Here is a 14,270-nt window from a genome sequence, read left to right as displayed (position 1 = left end):
AGTGATAAGTACCAATCAAAGTCGCTGTCGTTATCCCTTTCCATTCAGTTGCGTCTAGTTCTGTACCTGAGATCTCATACCCCAATACGGTTCAAATTATTGTATGATGGAAATAAAATTTTGGTATAAATGTATAATGTATTAAACTGATGGTAGTGTTTATCTATTGTCGAGCGAGCACGTGTTGTTGCCAATGGCTTTCAACAATGAGTCGCTGTAGTCCCGCTATAATAAGATTCAAATGCCACCACTCATCTCAACTTTTGCCCGTGAATAAAGCATTAACATATTTACTACTTTTTATAGTTTCTGCTTATCTTATTTTCCTCCCAAGTACCGGTACTTTGAAGCTATGGCATATGAAATGGGCATTAGAAATGTAATATGCATTTAGTGTTTAGCGGTTGTGTTTATTGGTCCTTAGCTTCAATATGACAAAATATTTTTGATAGCGACCATTACGAGTTGTAAGATGGTTGTCTTGTGTCTACAATATCTTTAATCCGGTCTTTGATCATTTGTAGTTTGTGGTAAATGGGCAGGAAGAACTGAATCAACTGCTGAATCTGTTATATGTCCATGGTAAAGACTAGAATCTTCATCATTAAAGATCTTGCTAATTCCGGTATCACTTGGCAGATCCGTAACATACGCATTTGCATTAATCTTTTGAGTGATTTGATCTGGCCCGACACACCTGTACCGAAGCTTCTTATATTTGCTATTTGGAAAAATATTAGGCCTTATACACACCATAACTTAATCTACCACTTCGAATTCAGTATGTCTGCAATGCAAATCTGGTTGTCTTTTATAACCAGTGTTACTCGTGGCAATTTGTCTGACGCAAATAAGCATGAATCTGCTGAATTTATATAGCAAAGGCCTCCAAATCTGCAGTAGGTTATTAGGCAAGGGAACCAAATGAACTAGGTTATTAGGCTGCATGCCAACACAATCACAATCACAATCCTCGGAATGTTTTTGGCAAATCAACTACTAAATCCTTACTTAAGTCTTTCCACGATCCATCTGGAATCGGAAGAGGCATATACAATCCTATACTCTTTCTTGTTCCTTTAGCTATTTAACATGTTTGACACTGTGCAACTACAAGTCTACAACTGCTACATCGTGCTTAAGGCTTGGCCAATAAAATATTTCCAAAATAATTGACATTTTATGGGATATGTTATTTACCATTTTTTTCCAAAATCTTTAACATTTTAGGGAAAGTATATATATATATTTTTAGAAATATCATTTTTACCTTGTTGAATAAACTTTCCGGAGCCTGTCAGAATTTGCATTAGTCTACATGCCAAATCGGAGATGTTCCGTCTGTTTGTAGTACGCAAGTCTGGTGAAATACTAGGACTAATACTCGGCGCCTAATGCGTTTTGATAGTATAGACTTTAATACTAATATAATCAACTATCAAGTTGAGGTGATACAGAATATAGACTTCTAAGACTATATTTTTTTGACTGGATCAAGATTCTAACACAACCAACCACTTTAGATATGTATTATATTATTTGTTATAATAATCAATTAATATACAGGCCTCTGTAATGCTTGTATATAGCATACTGTCATGACTTTGCATTTAGAAAAGGTTTGATATTAAAATGTGAAATATGTATGTTTGAAACAACATTAACCACGTCTCCTCCTGTTTGGTGTGTGTGAACTCATCCTTTTGTTTACTTAATCTTTTTGTCTACCTTTCTTTCCCTTACATTTCATACTGATGATATATACTAAGCATGCACACCTGTACATATATATTATTATGCTACAGCTTCCCCTCCAATATATACATACATACAAACACACAAAGTCAAAGGCAATCCCAGATGGATGTATTGATGATTATTATTGGGGTAATATTGAGCTGGAAAAGTAGTGCAGAAGCTTTTGGGACATATGGGTATGATATACATCATAGATACTCTGATTCTCTTAAAGGGATTCTTGATTTTGATGCGTGGCCTGAAAAGGGTAGTTTTGATTATTATGCTGCCATGGCTCACCGTGATTCTGTTACTCGCCGTAGACACTTGGCTCAGAATCCTCAACTCCTTAGTTTTGTTGATGGGAATGAGACTTATCGCTTGAGTTCTCTGGGATTGTAAGCTACGCCCCCTCCCTCCCTCTTCTTTTATTCGATTTTTCAGGAACACTTGTCTTTAATGTTGCTTATTACAAATCTACTACACATGTTTCACTCATTCCGTGTAATTAACTTTACTAAACATTGTTTACAAACCTATTCATACCTTTAGGATTACTTAATTGGTAATAAATACTATGTTTCTATTTTTTTAAGAACAAAGTGCGGATTGTAGAGCTCTTTATTTTGGTATTTAACTCTGATTTCTTTTTGTTGATTCCGTCTTTCTAGTTATTAATATGTTCTCAGCACTTTTCCAGCTTACATTATGCAAATGTGTCTGTGGGCACACCTAGTGTATGGTTTTTGGTGGCACTTGATACTGGAAGTGACCTGTTCTGGTTACCCTGTGATTGTGTCAGTTGTGTTCGCGACTTGAAGACAAGTTCTGGGCGAGTATGTGATTAAATTTTCACCTTTCCTTTTCGTGATGTAGTATCATGATAACAGTGTATATAAATTTCTTTGGTATTACAAGGATGACGTTCTTTGTTTGTGTTTGTTAAACAGCAAATCGAGTTCAACATCTACAGCCCTAATACATCCTCAACTAGCACATCAGTCCTTTGTGACAATGACCTTTGTGCAAAAAAGAGCCGATGCTCTGCTGCAAGTGATACTTGTCCTTACCAAGTTCGATACCTTTCGAGCAATACATCATCTACTGGATTCTTGGTGGAAGATGTTTTGCACTTGAATACGGATGATAATCAACAAAAAGCTGTTAAGGCAAATATTAAATTTGGGTATGTATGTTCTTGTATGGAAAGATTCAGGTTATATTAACCGATTATATACTAAAGAGAATTTATAGTTGATATGTGTTGTATTATCGTCATACCGAATTGGATTTTTTGATACTTTATTTTGGTTGATTTAGATGCTCTCACTTTCTTGTTTTATTAGACAAATTTCTAAGCCGTGCCACATAATAGATTTGTAATGGTATAAGTATGCAGCTATACTCTCTGTTCTACTTCTGAACTTACTGTGTTGCCTTTTTAAGCTGTGGAACGGTTCAAACTGGTTCTTTTTTGGATGGCGCAGCTCCCAACGGATTATTTGGACTAGGTATGGAGAAGGTATCAGTTCCTAGCATTTTAGCTAGTGAAGGGCTTGCTGCAGATTCTTTCTCAATGTGTTTTGGCCCTGATGGAACTGGAAGAATCAAATTTGGGGATAAAGGCAGTTCAGATCAGTCAGAAACGCCTTTTAATATTGACCAATATAAGTAAGTTTTCATTTATTTTCTCTTATTATTCTCATTTACTTTGTCCTGATTTAACTTTACCTTTTTCCTCCCAAAAAACTCGCAGTCCCACTTATAATGTCAGCATTACACATATAAGTGTGGAAGAAAATGTCACCGATATTAATCTTTCTGCAATCTTTGACTCTGGTACCTCGTTTACATACCTAACCGACCCAGCATTTACAATAATTTCTGAGAATGTGAGTAATTTTTTTTTTCATGACTTTCATAGCATCGTACTGGTTAATATGTGATGATTAACAGTCTCATTAACTTTGCAGTTTAATTCTATTGCTCAAGAGAAACGGGTGTCACCTAATTCCGATCTTCCTTTTGAATATTGCTATGCATTAAGGTCAAATCATTTTGAAAACAGATAGTATGTTGTCTTTCTTTTCTTCTCCCGATGCTCAAGGAATGACTCTTTTGTGCAGTCCAAAGCAAGATAGCTTCCGAGTTGCAAATGTGAATCTTACCACCAAAGGAGGCGGGCAGATTTTTGTGAATGATCCAGTTGTGTATATTTCTACACAGGTATGACCTATTATTTTCTGCAGTTTTATCTTCTGGAATCAATAATTTTATGCGGTGGCCTCATGCTTTACAGGAAGGTGCAATTATATATTGTTTAGGTCTTGTGAAGAGCGAGGATATCGACATCATTGGACGTAAGTGTTACTATCTAAACATATAGATGTCTCCTTGAACCATGACTGATGCAGTGTAGCTGTTGAAATAGATCCGAAACAAGTTAGCATATGATTATTATTTTTAAACATGTATGACACAATGATTCTACAGTTATTCGTCAAAAGGTGATAAGTTTTGGGAGATGAAACATGCTTAATTAGTATAGTAATGACTAGTTTTAGAAGAATTTGAATAACAGATCACCTTCCTGGAATAGGTAAACTGGACCTGTACTGTTGCATCTTAGATTCTAGAATTTTGGACTCGTTTCTCATAGGTCTTGTTAGTTGGTGCAATCTTTGCAGCATATTTTTTGACACGAGGTGCCATATGTATGTATATTTTACACACATTGCATTCCATTGTTTCTGCATCCTCATCTGATCATTCACATGTATTGGAAAAGCATTACAGTAGAGTGGATACTCATAACAGAAATTTACTGCATATCTAACATGAGAACAAGGCTTCCAATAGAATCTGTCATAATATTTTCTACATATGGTAGTATAGTATGTATTTAACTGGATTAATGTTACTGCCTCCCAAAGTTTCCATTTTCTTTTAACTTTGAAGGCAAAGTCTTCCACTCTTTGAGACTATACCTGCCAAATTCTTGTTTTTATATTTTTAACAATCATAATTTTTCTATGCAGAGAATTTCATGACGGGGTACAATATTGTATTTGATCGTGAAAAAAAGGTTTTGGGTTGGAAGGCATCCGATTGTAAGTATAATGCTGTTTAGATCTTTGAACATTGAAATTTGTTTCGTTTGAGATTAAATTTAATCTTTCTGCAGGTTATGATGGCAATAATTCGGCTTCTCTTCCCATCAACCCTTCGAGAGGTGCACCTCCACCTGCAAAAACAACTCCAGCAACAAATCCTCCAACCAGTGTAGAACCAGAAGCCAGGTCAGGCAATAGAACTGGTTCTACCAGTGCAACCCCTATTCAACCACAACCTTCCATTCCATCAAACCATTCTGGTCGCTCAAGTTCATTTAGACTCGCACTTCTCATGGTCTTTTGTTCTTTGGTTGCCCATTATTTGACCATTCTCTTTTTTTAATTTTTTTTTTTTTTAAATTGTTATCTCCGCCTTGTGTGAGTCCCATATTCATATATCACACTTATCTGCGAAGAGGGCATATGACTCGTCGTTTTGTAAATAAACATTATTGTTCATCTTATATATAGTACAATTTATATCGAGTGTAGTGTTTCAAAAATCGGCCGAATAATCAGTATATCATGGGTCTCCTCCCAGTTAATGGGAAATCATGACGAGCAGTTTTGTAGAGAATCGGGCAAAAGTCAAAAAATGGAGTTAAATGGTAAAAAAAATTGGTAAAAATAATATTGAGGTAGAAGATAATTTTGGCTTGGGTCAGGTTTTTGATGCACCTAGCATTCAGTCGTTTCAGAACAGGAGTATGGCCAAGATGTGATGGATGTCTTAGTCGTGGCTCATGAAGATGCGGTCCCTCTTAATATGGTGAGGCCTGATAATCGTCTGGTTATATATGAACCTCAGGTGAACCCTCCTCCCCAATTTTCAGGTATTGATCCTTCTGTTATTGTGATTGAGCCCGGGCCTGCTGTGACTGCAAACTACTATATCAATGTCTATGTGAATTATAATAATGGTGATAACTTGCATAATTCTTCTGCTCGTCCTTTAAGTGGGGCTGGTGTTAAGGTTGTTGGAAAATATGGGTATAAGTCCCATATTGGTAAGTCATATTTTTGAGCATTATGACTAAAAGATGTGTGAGATATGATGATATTCTCTTAATAATGGAAATTATTATTTTCCATTAGAATTTGGCTCAAATATTATGGCATAAATTAATTTGATTTTGTTTCAGATTAATTGATATGGTGTATGTCTTGATATATTTAATCTGATTCTGTTTCAAATTATTAATGGAATAGAGTAGCTTGCAAGTATTACACCGATTCCATTATTAATGATATTTAATTATGGAAAAGAGTAGCGCACAAGTCTATCTACACCTATATAAACACCTCTAAGGCGTTAGGGTTAGACACACCAAAAACATATTCGCCTTTAAACACAAAACTCTCTCTCTCTCGGTGATAGTTTCGTACCCGTTAAAACTCGCTGAAGGTGCTCGTTATCCGTAACGTCGCCGCTACCTCGTTTTATCCTGGGAGGCTATCGACTCGCACATACGGTGAGAGGCGAAATAGCTTTAAGGAGACAGTTTCAACTGGACTCGAGGATTTTTCTTCTGTTTATATCTTTTCTTCCTCCGTTTGATTTCGTTTACTCACGCACACATTTGTTTGATTATATGTATTAATCGCAGATTGTATTCACAATCTTAAAGCTATTTATTTTATAAATCTGTGACTGATACATCTGTATCTGCTTGTTTTGATTGAGTAACAGATCGATGGAGAACCAAACTGTAAACGATCCGATGAACATAACGGCTGATCACAACGCACAGATCACTGGATCTGATGGGGTTCACCAGCAGCTGATTAACCCTAACGCACGGATCGTACGATCTGATGGGGGTCAAACGCCTGTTGGACATGTGCCTTCGGGACATGTGCCTGTGGGACACACTGTCATTGGACAATTTAGTGTTCCTCTTGGACAGATATCGGCAGGATTCACTCCTCCGATCATATCTGCGGTGCCTACTGGTGTGCATACACCTGTAGTACAGACGCACGTACCATCTGTTCCACCTGTGGTGCCTGCTGCACCTGTTATGCCAACTGTGTCTGCTACACATGCTGAAAAACCTGAGAAGTTCAACGGAACGAACTTCAAACATTGGCAACAAAAGATGCACTTTTATCTTGACCACGTTGCATATGGATCGCTTCTTTAAGGAAGAACCACTGTTGCTCACTGCTGAGAGTAACATGCAGACTGTGTATGCTGCTGATGCTTGGAAGCACTCCGACTACATATGTCGGAACTATGTGTTAAATTGTTTGTCTGACTCGTTGTATAAAGTATACAGCGCGAAGCCAACAGCTAAGGTCTTATGGGAGTCACTTGACCATAAGTATAAAACCGAGGACGCTGGGACAAAGAAGCGGATTGTTGGCCGCTTTCTTGATTATAAGATGGCAGACTCTAAGACTGTGGTCAGTCAGGTGCAGGAACTGCAGGTGATCATTCATGACATTCATGCTGAGGGAATGGTCATAAGTGAGTCTTTCCAAGTTGCTGTTGTTATTGAAAAGCTTCCACCTGGATGGAAAGATTTCAAGAACTACCTTAAGCACAAGCGAAAGGAGATGTCTATGGAGGATCTTATTGTTAGACTTCGTATTGAAGAAGACAACAGAGGGTCCGAGAAGAAAGTTAATGTTGCCACTGAGAAGGCAAACATGGTGGAGCATGCTCAAAGCTCCAAGCCCAAGAAGACTAATTCTAGTAAAGGGGCAAAGCTGGCACCCAAAGGAGGGATTTTGAAGTCGAAATTTCAGGGAAAGTGCTACAACTGTGATAAAGTTGGTCATAGGTCTTCTGACTGCAAGAAGCCCAAGAAGCCCAACAAGAAGAAAGAAGCAAACATGGTAGAGAATATCTCCAAGGAGATGGGTGATATAGACCTCTGTGCTACGGTCTCTGAAGTGAACCTGGTCGGTTCTAATCCACGTGAATGGTGGATTGATACTGGTGCTACTAGGCATGTTTGCTCAGACAAGGCGATTTTCTCTAGCCTCAAAGCTTCTGATGCTGGTGAGAAGCTCTACATTGGGAATTCAACAACTTCTACCATTGAGGGTGAAGGCACGGTGATCCTGAAGATGACCTCTGGGAAGAATCTGACTTTGAAGAATGTACTTTATGTGCCTGATATTCGCAAGAACCTTGTGTCTGGTTCTCTGTTGAGTAAGCATGACTTTCGCATTGTAATAGAGTCAGATAAAGTAATTTTGTCTAAGAGTGGTATGTTTGTAGGCAAGGGTTATTTAACCGATGGGCTTTTTAAGCTCAATGTAATGTCCGTTAAGGACGATAATGAAATGAAGAATTCTTCTGCTTACTTGCTTGAGTCTCCTAATTTATGGCATGCTAGATTAGGACATGTAAATTATGACACTTTACGACGTTTAAGTGCAAAAGAATACATACCTAAACTTACTATCGATTCAAAACATAAGTGTGCGACTTGTGTTGAGGCAAAATTAACGAGATCATCATTTAAACGTGTGGAAAGGAACACCAAAGTGCTAGACCTAATACATAGCGACATATGTGATTTAAAATTCGCTCCAACAAGAGGAGGAAACAAGTATTTTATTACATTCATTGATGATTGTACAAAATACTGCTATGTATATTTGTTGAAAAGCAAAGACGAAGCTATAGATAAATTTAAAATCTATAAGGAAGAAGTTGAGACACAACAGACTGAGAAAATCAAAGCGATACGAAGTGATCGTGGAGGTGAATATGTTGAACCATTTGGAGAATTCTGTTCACAACATGGTATAATCCATGAGGTCACTGCACCATACTCCCCTCAGTCAAATGGTGTGGCTGAAAGGAAGAATCGCACTCTGAAAGAAATGATGAATGCGATGTTGTTAAGCTCTGGGCTTCCACAATCGATGTGGGGAGAAGCCATCCTAAGCGCAAATAATATTTTAAATATTACGATGCGCAAGAATAAGGATGTAATTCCTTATGAAATGTGGAAGAAAAAGAAACCAAGTTACCAACACCTGAAAGTGTGGGGGTGCCTTGCAAAGGTACTGATCCCTACACCGAAGAAGGTGAAGATAGGTCTTAAGACTGTGGATTGTATTTTCATCGGATATCCTCCACACAGCACTGCATATCGGTTTCTTGTTCATGAATCCAAGATTCCTGATATTCAAAAGAATACCATTATGGAATCAAGGAATGCCTCATTCTTTGAGACGATGTTTCCCTGTAATCCAGGAAACCAACAACCTACGACGTCTAAACGATCTCATGAGTCTGTAGATGACGATAATGAGAGTGACGAAAGTGAAGACGAAAATGTGGGGGTAGTGAGAAGGAGCAAAAGACGACGAACGGAGAAATCCTATGGGTCTGATTTTATGACCTATTTGCTCGAAGAAGGTGACCCAAAAACTTATAAGGAGGCGGTTACCTCACCTGATGGGCCTATGTGGAAAGAGGCCATCAAGAATGAAGTTGATTCAATTATGCAAAATCATACTTGGGAATTAGTGGACTTGCCAACTGGTTGCAAACCATTAGGTAGCAAGTGGGTTTTCAAGAAGAAGTTGAAAACTGATGGCACTATTGATAAGTATAAGGCCAGACTTGTAATTAAAGGATACAAGCAACAAAAAAGCCTTGATTACTTTGATACATATTCTCCTGTAACGAGAATAACGTCCATAAGGATGATGTTTGCTATTGCTGCAATGCGTAATCTAACTGTACATCAAATGGATGTGAAAACAGCCTTCCTAAATGGGGACATAGATGAGGAAATCTATATGGAACAACCCGAAGGGTTTGTTGTCCCAGGACAAGAAAGGAAAGTTTGTAGATTGGTGAAATCATTGTATGGTTTAAAACAAGCGCCTATGAAATGGCATGAAAAATTTGATGAGGTCGTGCTGGCCAATGGCTTCAAAATCAATGAATGTGATAGCTGTGCCTATTACAAGGATAACGAGAACAGCTATGTCAAGGAGAATGACTATGGCTATGTCATGATGACGCTATATGTAGATGATCTACTTATTGCCGGAAGCAATGATAAAGTGATCAAATCTACCAAGGACATGTTGAAATCAAGATTCGACATGAAAGACATGGGACTAGCAAATGTAATTCTGGGAATTCAAATTTCTAAAACATCAGAGGGTCTCGCATTAAGTCAACCACATTATGTTGACAAGATCCTTGAGAAGTTTCTTAAGGATGACTTTGAGAAAGCTAGGACACCTGTGGATATGACTTTGCACCTATCCAAGAACAAAGGTGTAGCTGTTTCCCAATTGGAATACTCGAGGATAATTGGTAGTCTGATGTACCTCATGAGTTGTACAAGACCAGACATTACATACTCAATTAGCAAGTTGAGTAGGTTTACGAGTAATCCGGGAGCTGATCACTGGAAAGCGATCATAAGGGTACTAAGGTACTTGAGGGGAACTCGAGACTATGGACTGCACTATGGCAGATACCCAACAGTATTAGAAGGATATACTGACGCAAATTGGATATCTAGCAAGAAAGCACTTAAGTCTACGAGTGGCTATGTGTTTATATTAGCTGGAGCGGCAATATCATGGAAATCCTCAAAACAAACGGTGATAACTCATTCCACGATGGAAGCTGAGTTTGTGGCACTAGATAAATGCGTCGAAGAGGCTGAATATCTACGTCAGTTTCTTGAGGATATTCCAAGATGGCCAAAGCCTGTAACTACAATAGGGATTCACTGTGATAGTCAATCCGCTATTGGCAGAGCACAGAGCACGATGTATAATGGAAAGTCTCGTCATATACGACAACGACACAGTTCCATTAGACAATTGATCTCAACCAGAATTATCACTGTTGATTATATACCGTCAAAAGATAATATCGCGGATCCACTAACCAAAGGGTTATCAAGTGAAGTGGTTAAGAAATCAACGAGAGGGATGGGCCTTAAGCCTATTGCTTAACGACATCATGGTGGACACCCAACCATTGCTGACTGGAGATCCCAAGAACTTGGTTCAATGGGACAACTAAATCATGATGACCAAATCACTGTGGGGGTAACCCCTGACCTGTTCCTATGATGAGGAAACAGTGAGACCCGTAAGGTACGAGGTTAAGCTTTGAGCTTTTAATGATCTTTGATGAATACATGGAGCTCAGGAGTGAACGCATGGAATTCAGTTGAGTAAACGCGGGTTACTCTATAAGATAAAGATCACCTATGTGGGAGAGAAGTGGGGCCGCTTCAAAGGAGAATTGCGAGGCACAATTCTTTAGAAACTTCTGCAGAACCAGGACGATGTTCCATGGCCAAAATGGACATACTCATGAGAGCTGAACGAGTCAGAAATGATATAGTGATAAGTATATCATCGTTTACATAAACGGTCGAACAGTTCAAGGACAAGCACGTCTACTGTCTACCAGTAAAGTCGGTATGCTTACTCGAGCGAAGGTTCAAGGAGCATTCTCTACCTATCGTATGCTATATCTGATCGAAGAAACTATCACCAAATCAAACTCCGTGTCTGTCTGTCTGTTTGGTGTGTGCTACTAAGATCACCAATCTCATCCATGTGGGGGATTGTTGGAAAATATGGGTATAAGTCCCATATTGGTAAGTCATATTTTTGAGCATTATGACTAAAAGATGTGTGAGATATGATGATATTCTCTTAATAATGGAAATTATTATTTTCCATTAGAATTTGGCTCAAATATTATGGCACAAATTAATTTGATTTTGTTTCAGATTAATTGATATGGTGTATGTCTTGATATATTTAATGTGATTCTGTTTCAGATTATTTATGGAATAGAGTAGCTTGCAAGTATTACACCGATTCCATAATTAATGATATTTAATTATGGAAAAGAGTAGCGCACAAGTCTATCTACACCTATATAAACACCTCTAAGGCGTTAGGGTTAGACACACCAAAAACATATTCGCCCTTAAACACAAAACTCTCTCTCTCTCGGTGATAGTTTCGTACCCGTTCAAGCTCGCTGAAGGTGCTCGTTATCCGTAACGCCGCCGCTACCTCGTTTTATCCTGGGAGGCTATCGACTCGCACATACGGTGAGAGGCGAAATAGCTTTAAGGAGACAGTTTCAACTGGACTCGAGGATTTTTCTTCTGTTTATATCTTTTCTTCCTCTATTTGATTTCGTTTACTCACGCACACATTTGTTTGATTATATGTATTAATCGCAGATTGTATTCACAAAGGTTCCCTATCCTGATACGTCTATGGTACAGAAGCATCACGTCCCAATGAAGGTTGAGGCTCCTGTCGAAATGTCTAATAGTGTGGCTGACGAGAAGCTTAACGTGGATGCCGTGTATAGTAAGTGGAGAAAGGGGAAAGGCAAGATCTTGGAGGGCCATGCTTTTAACAATGATCGCTTACAAAATATATACATTATAAACATGGTTGACAGCTATAAACTATCTAAGTTGGATGATCATTTTGGTGAGGAAGTAATTGACTTAGACAAGGAGATTTTCAAGGGGTTGTCCATTTTTGATATCATGGATAATGAGCTATATAGGACTTTGGACGAGATTTTGTGCAGATTTGAGGTGGGTAAGAAGAAGTCTCGAGGTCGAGAGCCAGACATACGGATTGGTAATGAATGGCATGAATGAGACAGTTGATGAGAATTATAATGTTAACCTGAGTGAAGATGGGAAGGATGTCGAGCAGGTGCTACTGCAATGTGCCGAGATGGAGGAGAAGTTATGGAATTCGCAAGTTGTTCATAAGGGTGAAGCACTGTGAACTCTAGTTTAATTCTTGTTGCTGTGGTTTTCTAGCAAATGATTTAATTTAGTTCCTTTGGTCTGTATTAATTTCCTGTGGTTGGTTCCTTTTTAATATATATGGCTGTTTATCAAAAAAAATAATCAAAAAGTCATAAATAGTTGATGAATAATGTAATAACTATTGTATATGAGTATTAATATTATTTATTTCATTATTTTTACATCCTTTACGAAATCTCTTATTTACTAATTAAATAATTAATGTTGAACATATAAAGACTGGATCTTCGCGAAATAGTTTATGAGAATAAAAATTAATTTTATATAATTATGCGACTTATGTGAAATTTTTGTGAAATAGTAAGAAATTAAGTAAAAATAACTTGTTCCAATTTGATGAGTCAGTAAAGGGTCTAAATTATGACCGAAAAGCGTGATCAAAACAGTTGTCGCCGGGCTGTCAGTTGGGACATGACCTGTTATGTAAAAGTGGTTATATTAAAAAGATTGGGAATAAGGAATAAGTGATTATGTTAAGCTGTATATATGTGCTATATGGGTTCGAATTTGCAAATGTTATATTGTTATTTTAATTACCAAGTATTTGGTATAAGCGTAATCAGTTTAAAAAAGGAATTTATGTGTAAAGGTATATGAATACGAGTTGTGGTTGGTATTATAATGTGAATATATGTTATTTGATAGTTACGTGTATGAATTTGTGATTCACGAGTTTTTAAATATTTTTAGAAAGGATTTATTTGGTAAAAATAAGGATTATTTGATCCTTATATATTTTTATAAAATATTAGAGAATGATCAAAGTGTAAAATTTGTTTTATTATTTCAGAAATGGCCCTAGAGTCTTTTTAAAATAAGAATTGGATTTACTTTGATGTTCTGGTATTTTAAAATGATTTTCCAGAGTTTATTTCTATTATCTGCGATTTATTTGCAAAATTCATAGAAAATAATCCGATTGCTCAAAAATTATTTTAAAAATATGGAGAGAGAGCTAATTTCATATTCTTTATTTTAAAAATAAAATTTGTGGCATTTTCAAATGTTACAAAGTTGTTTTTATATTAGTAAATTGAGTTTATAGAATTTCATGTAAAAGAAAAAGAAAATCAAAAATTTAAATTTCTAATTACCAAAATACCCCTTCCTAACCCCCACCTTATATCTCCTCCCCCCTCTTTTTCTTTTTTTCCTGTGCTCATTGTCTCTCTCAGTCTCTCTCGCTCTCTCTCTCTCTCGGTATCTCTCTCTCCTCTCGATTTTCATGTTGGTTGAACTTCGATCCAAGCTCAGATTTAAGCCTTACCTTTTCTTGTATATATATATATATATATATATTTGATTGCATGTGTGTGTAGTTGCGTGTATAGTCCGGTTGTGGTGAATCCTTTTCGTTTCCTTGGTCTGATTCGAGTTTAACACTCAAATTCTTGAGTGATTAATTCGATTGATACTTGCATGTTGGTTTGCTGTTGAATTTTTTAGAACAATTGGTGAGGTTTCGAGTAGGGGGTCGGACTTGGCAACCCGGAACCCTTGCAGCCACCGGCGGTGAACTCCGGTGAGCCGGTGGTGGACGGTGATGTTTAAGCTGAGCCCTAAAAATCGTTATATACTAGTATAAATACTTGCATGTTGAATT

General features: G+C 37.4%; 1 protein-coding gene across 2 annotated transcripts; it reads left to right on the top strand.

Moving 5' to 3' along the window:
- Positions 1-1,598: 1,598 nt before the first annotated feature.
- LOC141686689 (aspartyl protease family protein 1-like) lies at positions 1,599-5,336 on the top strand. 2 transcript variants are annotated; one of them, XM_074491741.1, is made up of 10 exons: positions 1,599-2,135; positions 2,438-2,573; positions 2,688-2,923; positions 3,184-3,408; positions 3,494-3,630; positions 3,730-3,784; positions 3,864-3,963; positions 4,037-4,097; positions 4,776-4,847; positions 4,922-5,336. In XM_074491741.1, exons 1-10 carry the CDS (start codon positions 1,771-1,773, stop codon positions 5,191-5,193), a joined length of 1,659 nt encoding a protein of 552 aa, XP_074347842.1. In that variant the 5' UTR covers positions 1,599-1,770; the 3' UTR covers positions 5,194-5,336. The 2 variants fall into 2 exon arrangements, with proteins under 2 accessions (XP_074347842.1, XP_074347841.1); XM_074491740.1 differs by having other exon boundaries at positions 1,603-2,135; positions 3,494-3,629; positions 3,711-3,784.
- The last annotated feature ends 8,934 nt before the right edge of the window (positions 5,337-14,270 follow it).

The sequence above is a fragment of the Apium graveolens genome, chromosome 9 (assembly GCF_009905375.1).
Source record: "Apium graveolens cultivar Ventura chromosome 9, ASM990537v1, whole genome shotgun sequence".
NCBI lineage: Eukaryota > Viridiplantae > Streptophyta > Magnoliopsida > Apiales > Apiaceae > Apium > Apium graveolens.
Note: the sequence above shows the minus strand (reverse complement) of the source record. Positions and strands in the feature narration are given on the sequence as shown.

Excerpts from the sequence above, each read along its gene's own strand:
- LOC141686689 (XM_074491740.1), top strand. The coding sequence starts at position 1,771 with ATGCACACCTGTACATATATATTATTATGCTACAGCTTCCCCTCCAAT. Across the intron at positions 2,136-2,437 it reads CGCTTGAGTTCTCTGGGATT|CTTACATTATGCAAATGTGT; the intron begins GTAAGCTACGCC and ends GCACTTTTCCAG. Across the intron at positions 2,924-3,183 it reads AAGGCAAATATTAAATTTGG|CTGTGGAACGGTTCAAACTG; the intron begins GTATGTATGTTC and ends TGCCTTTTTAAG.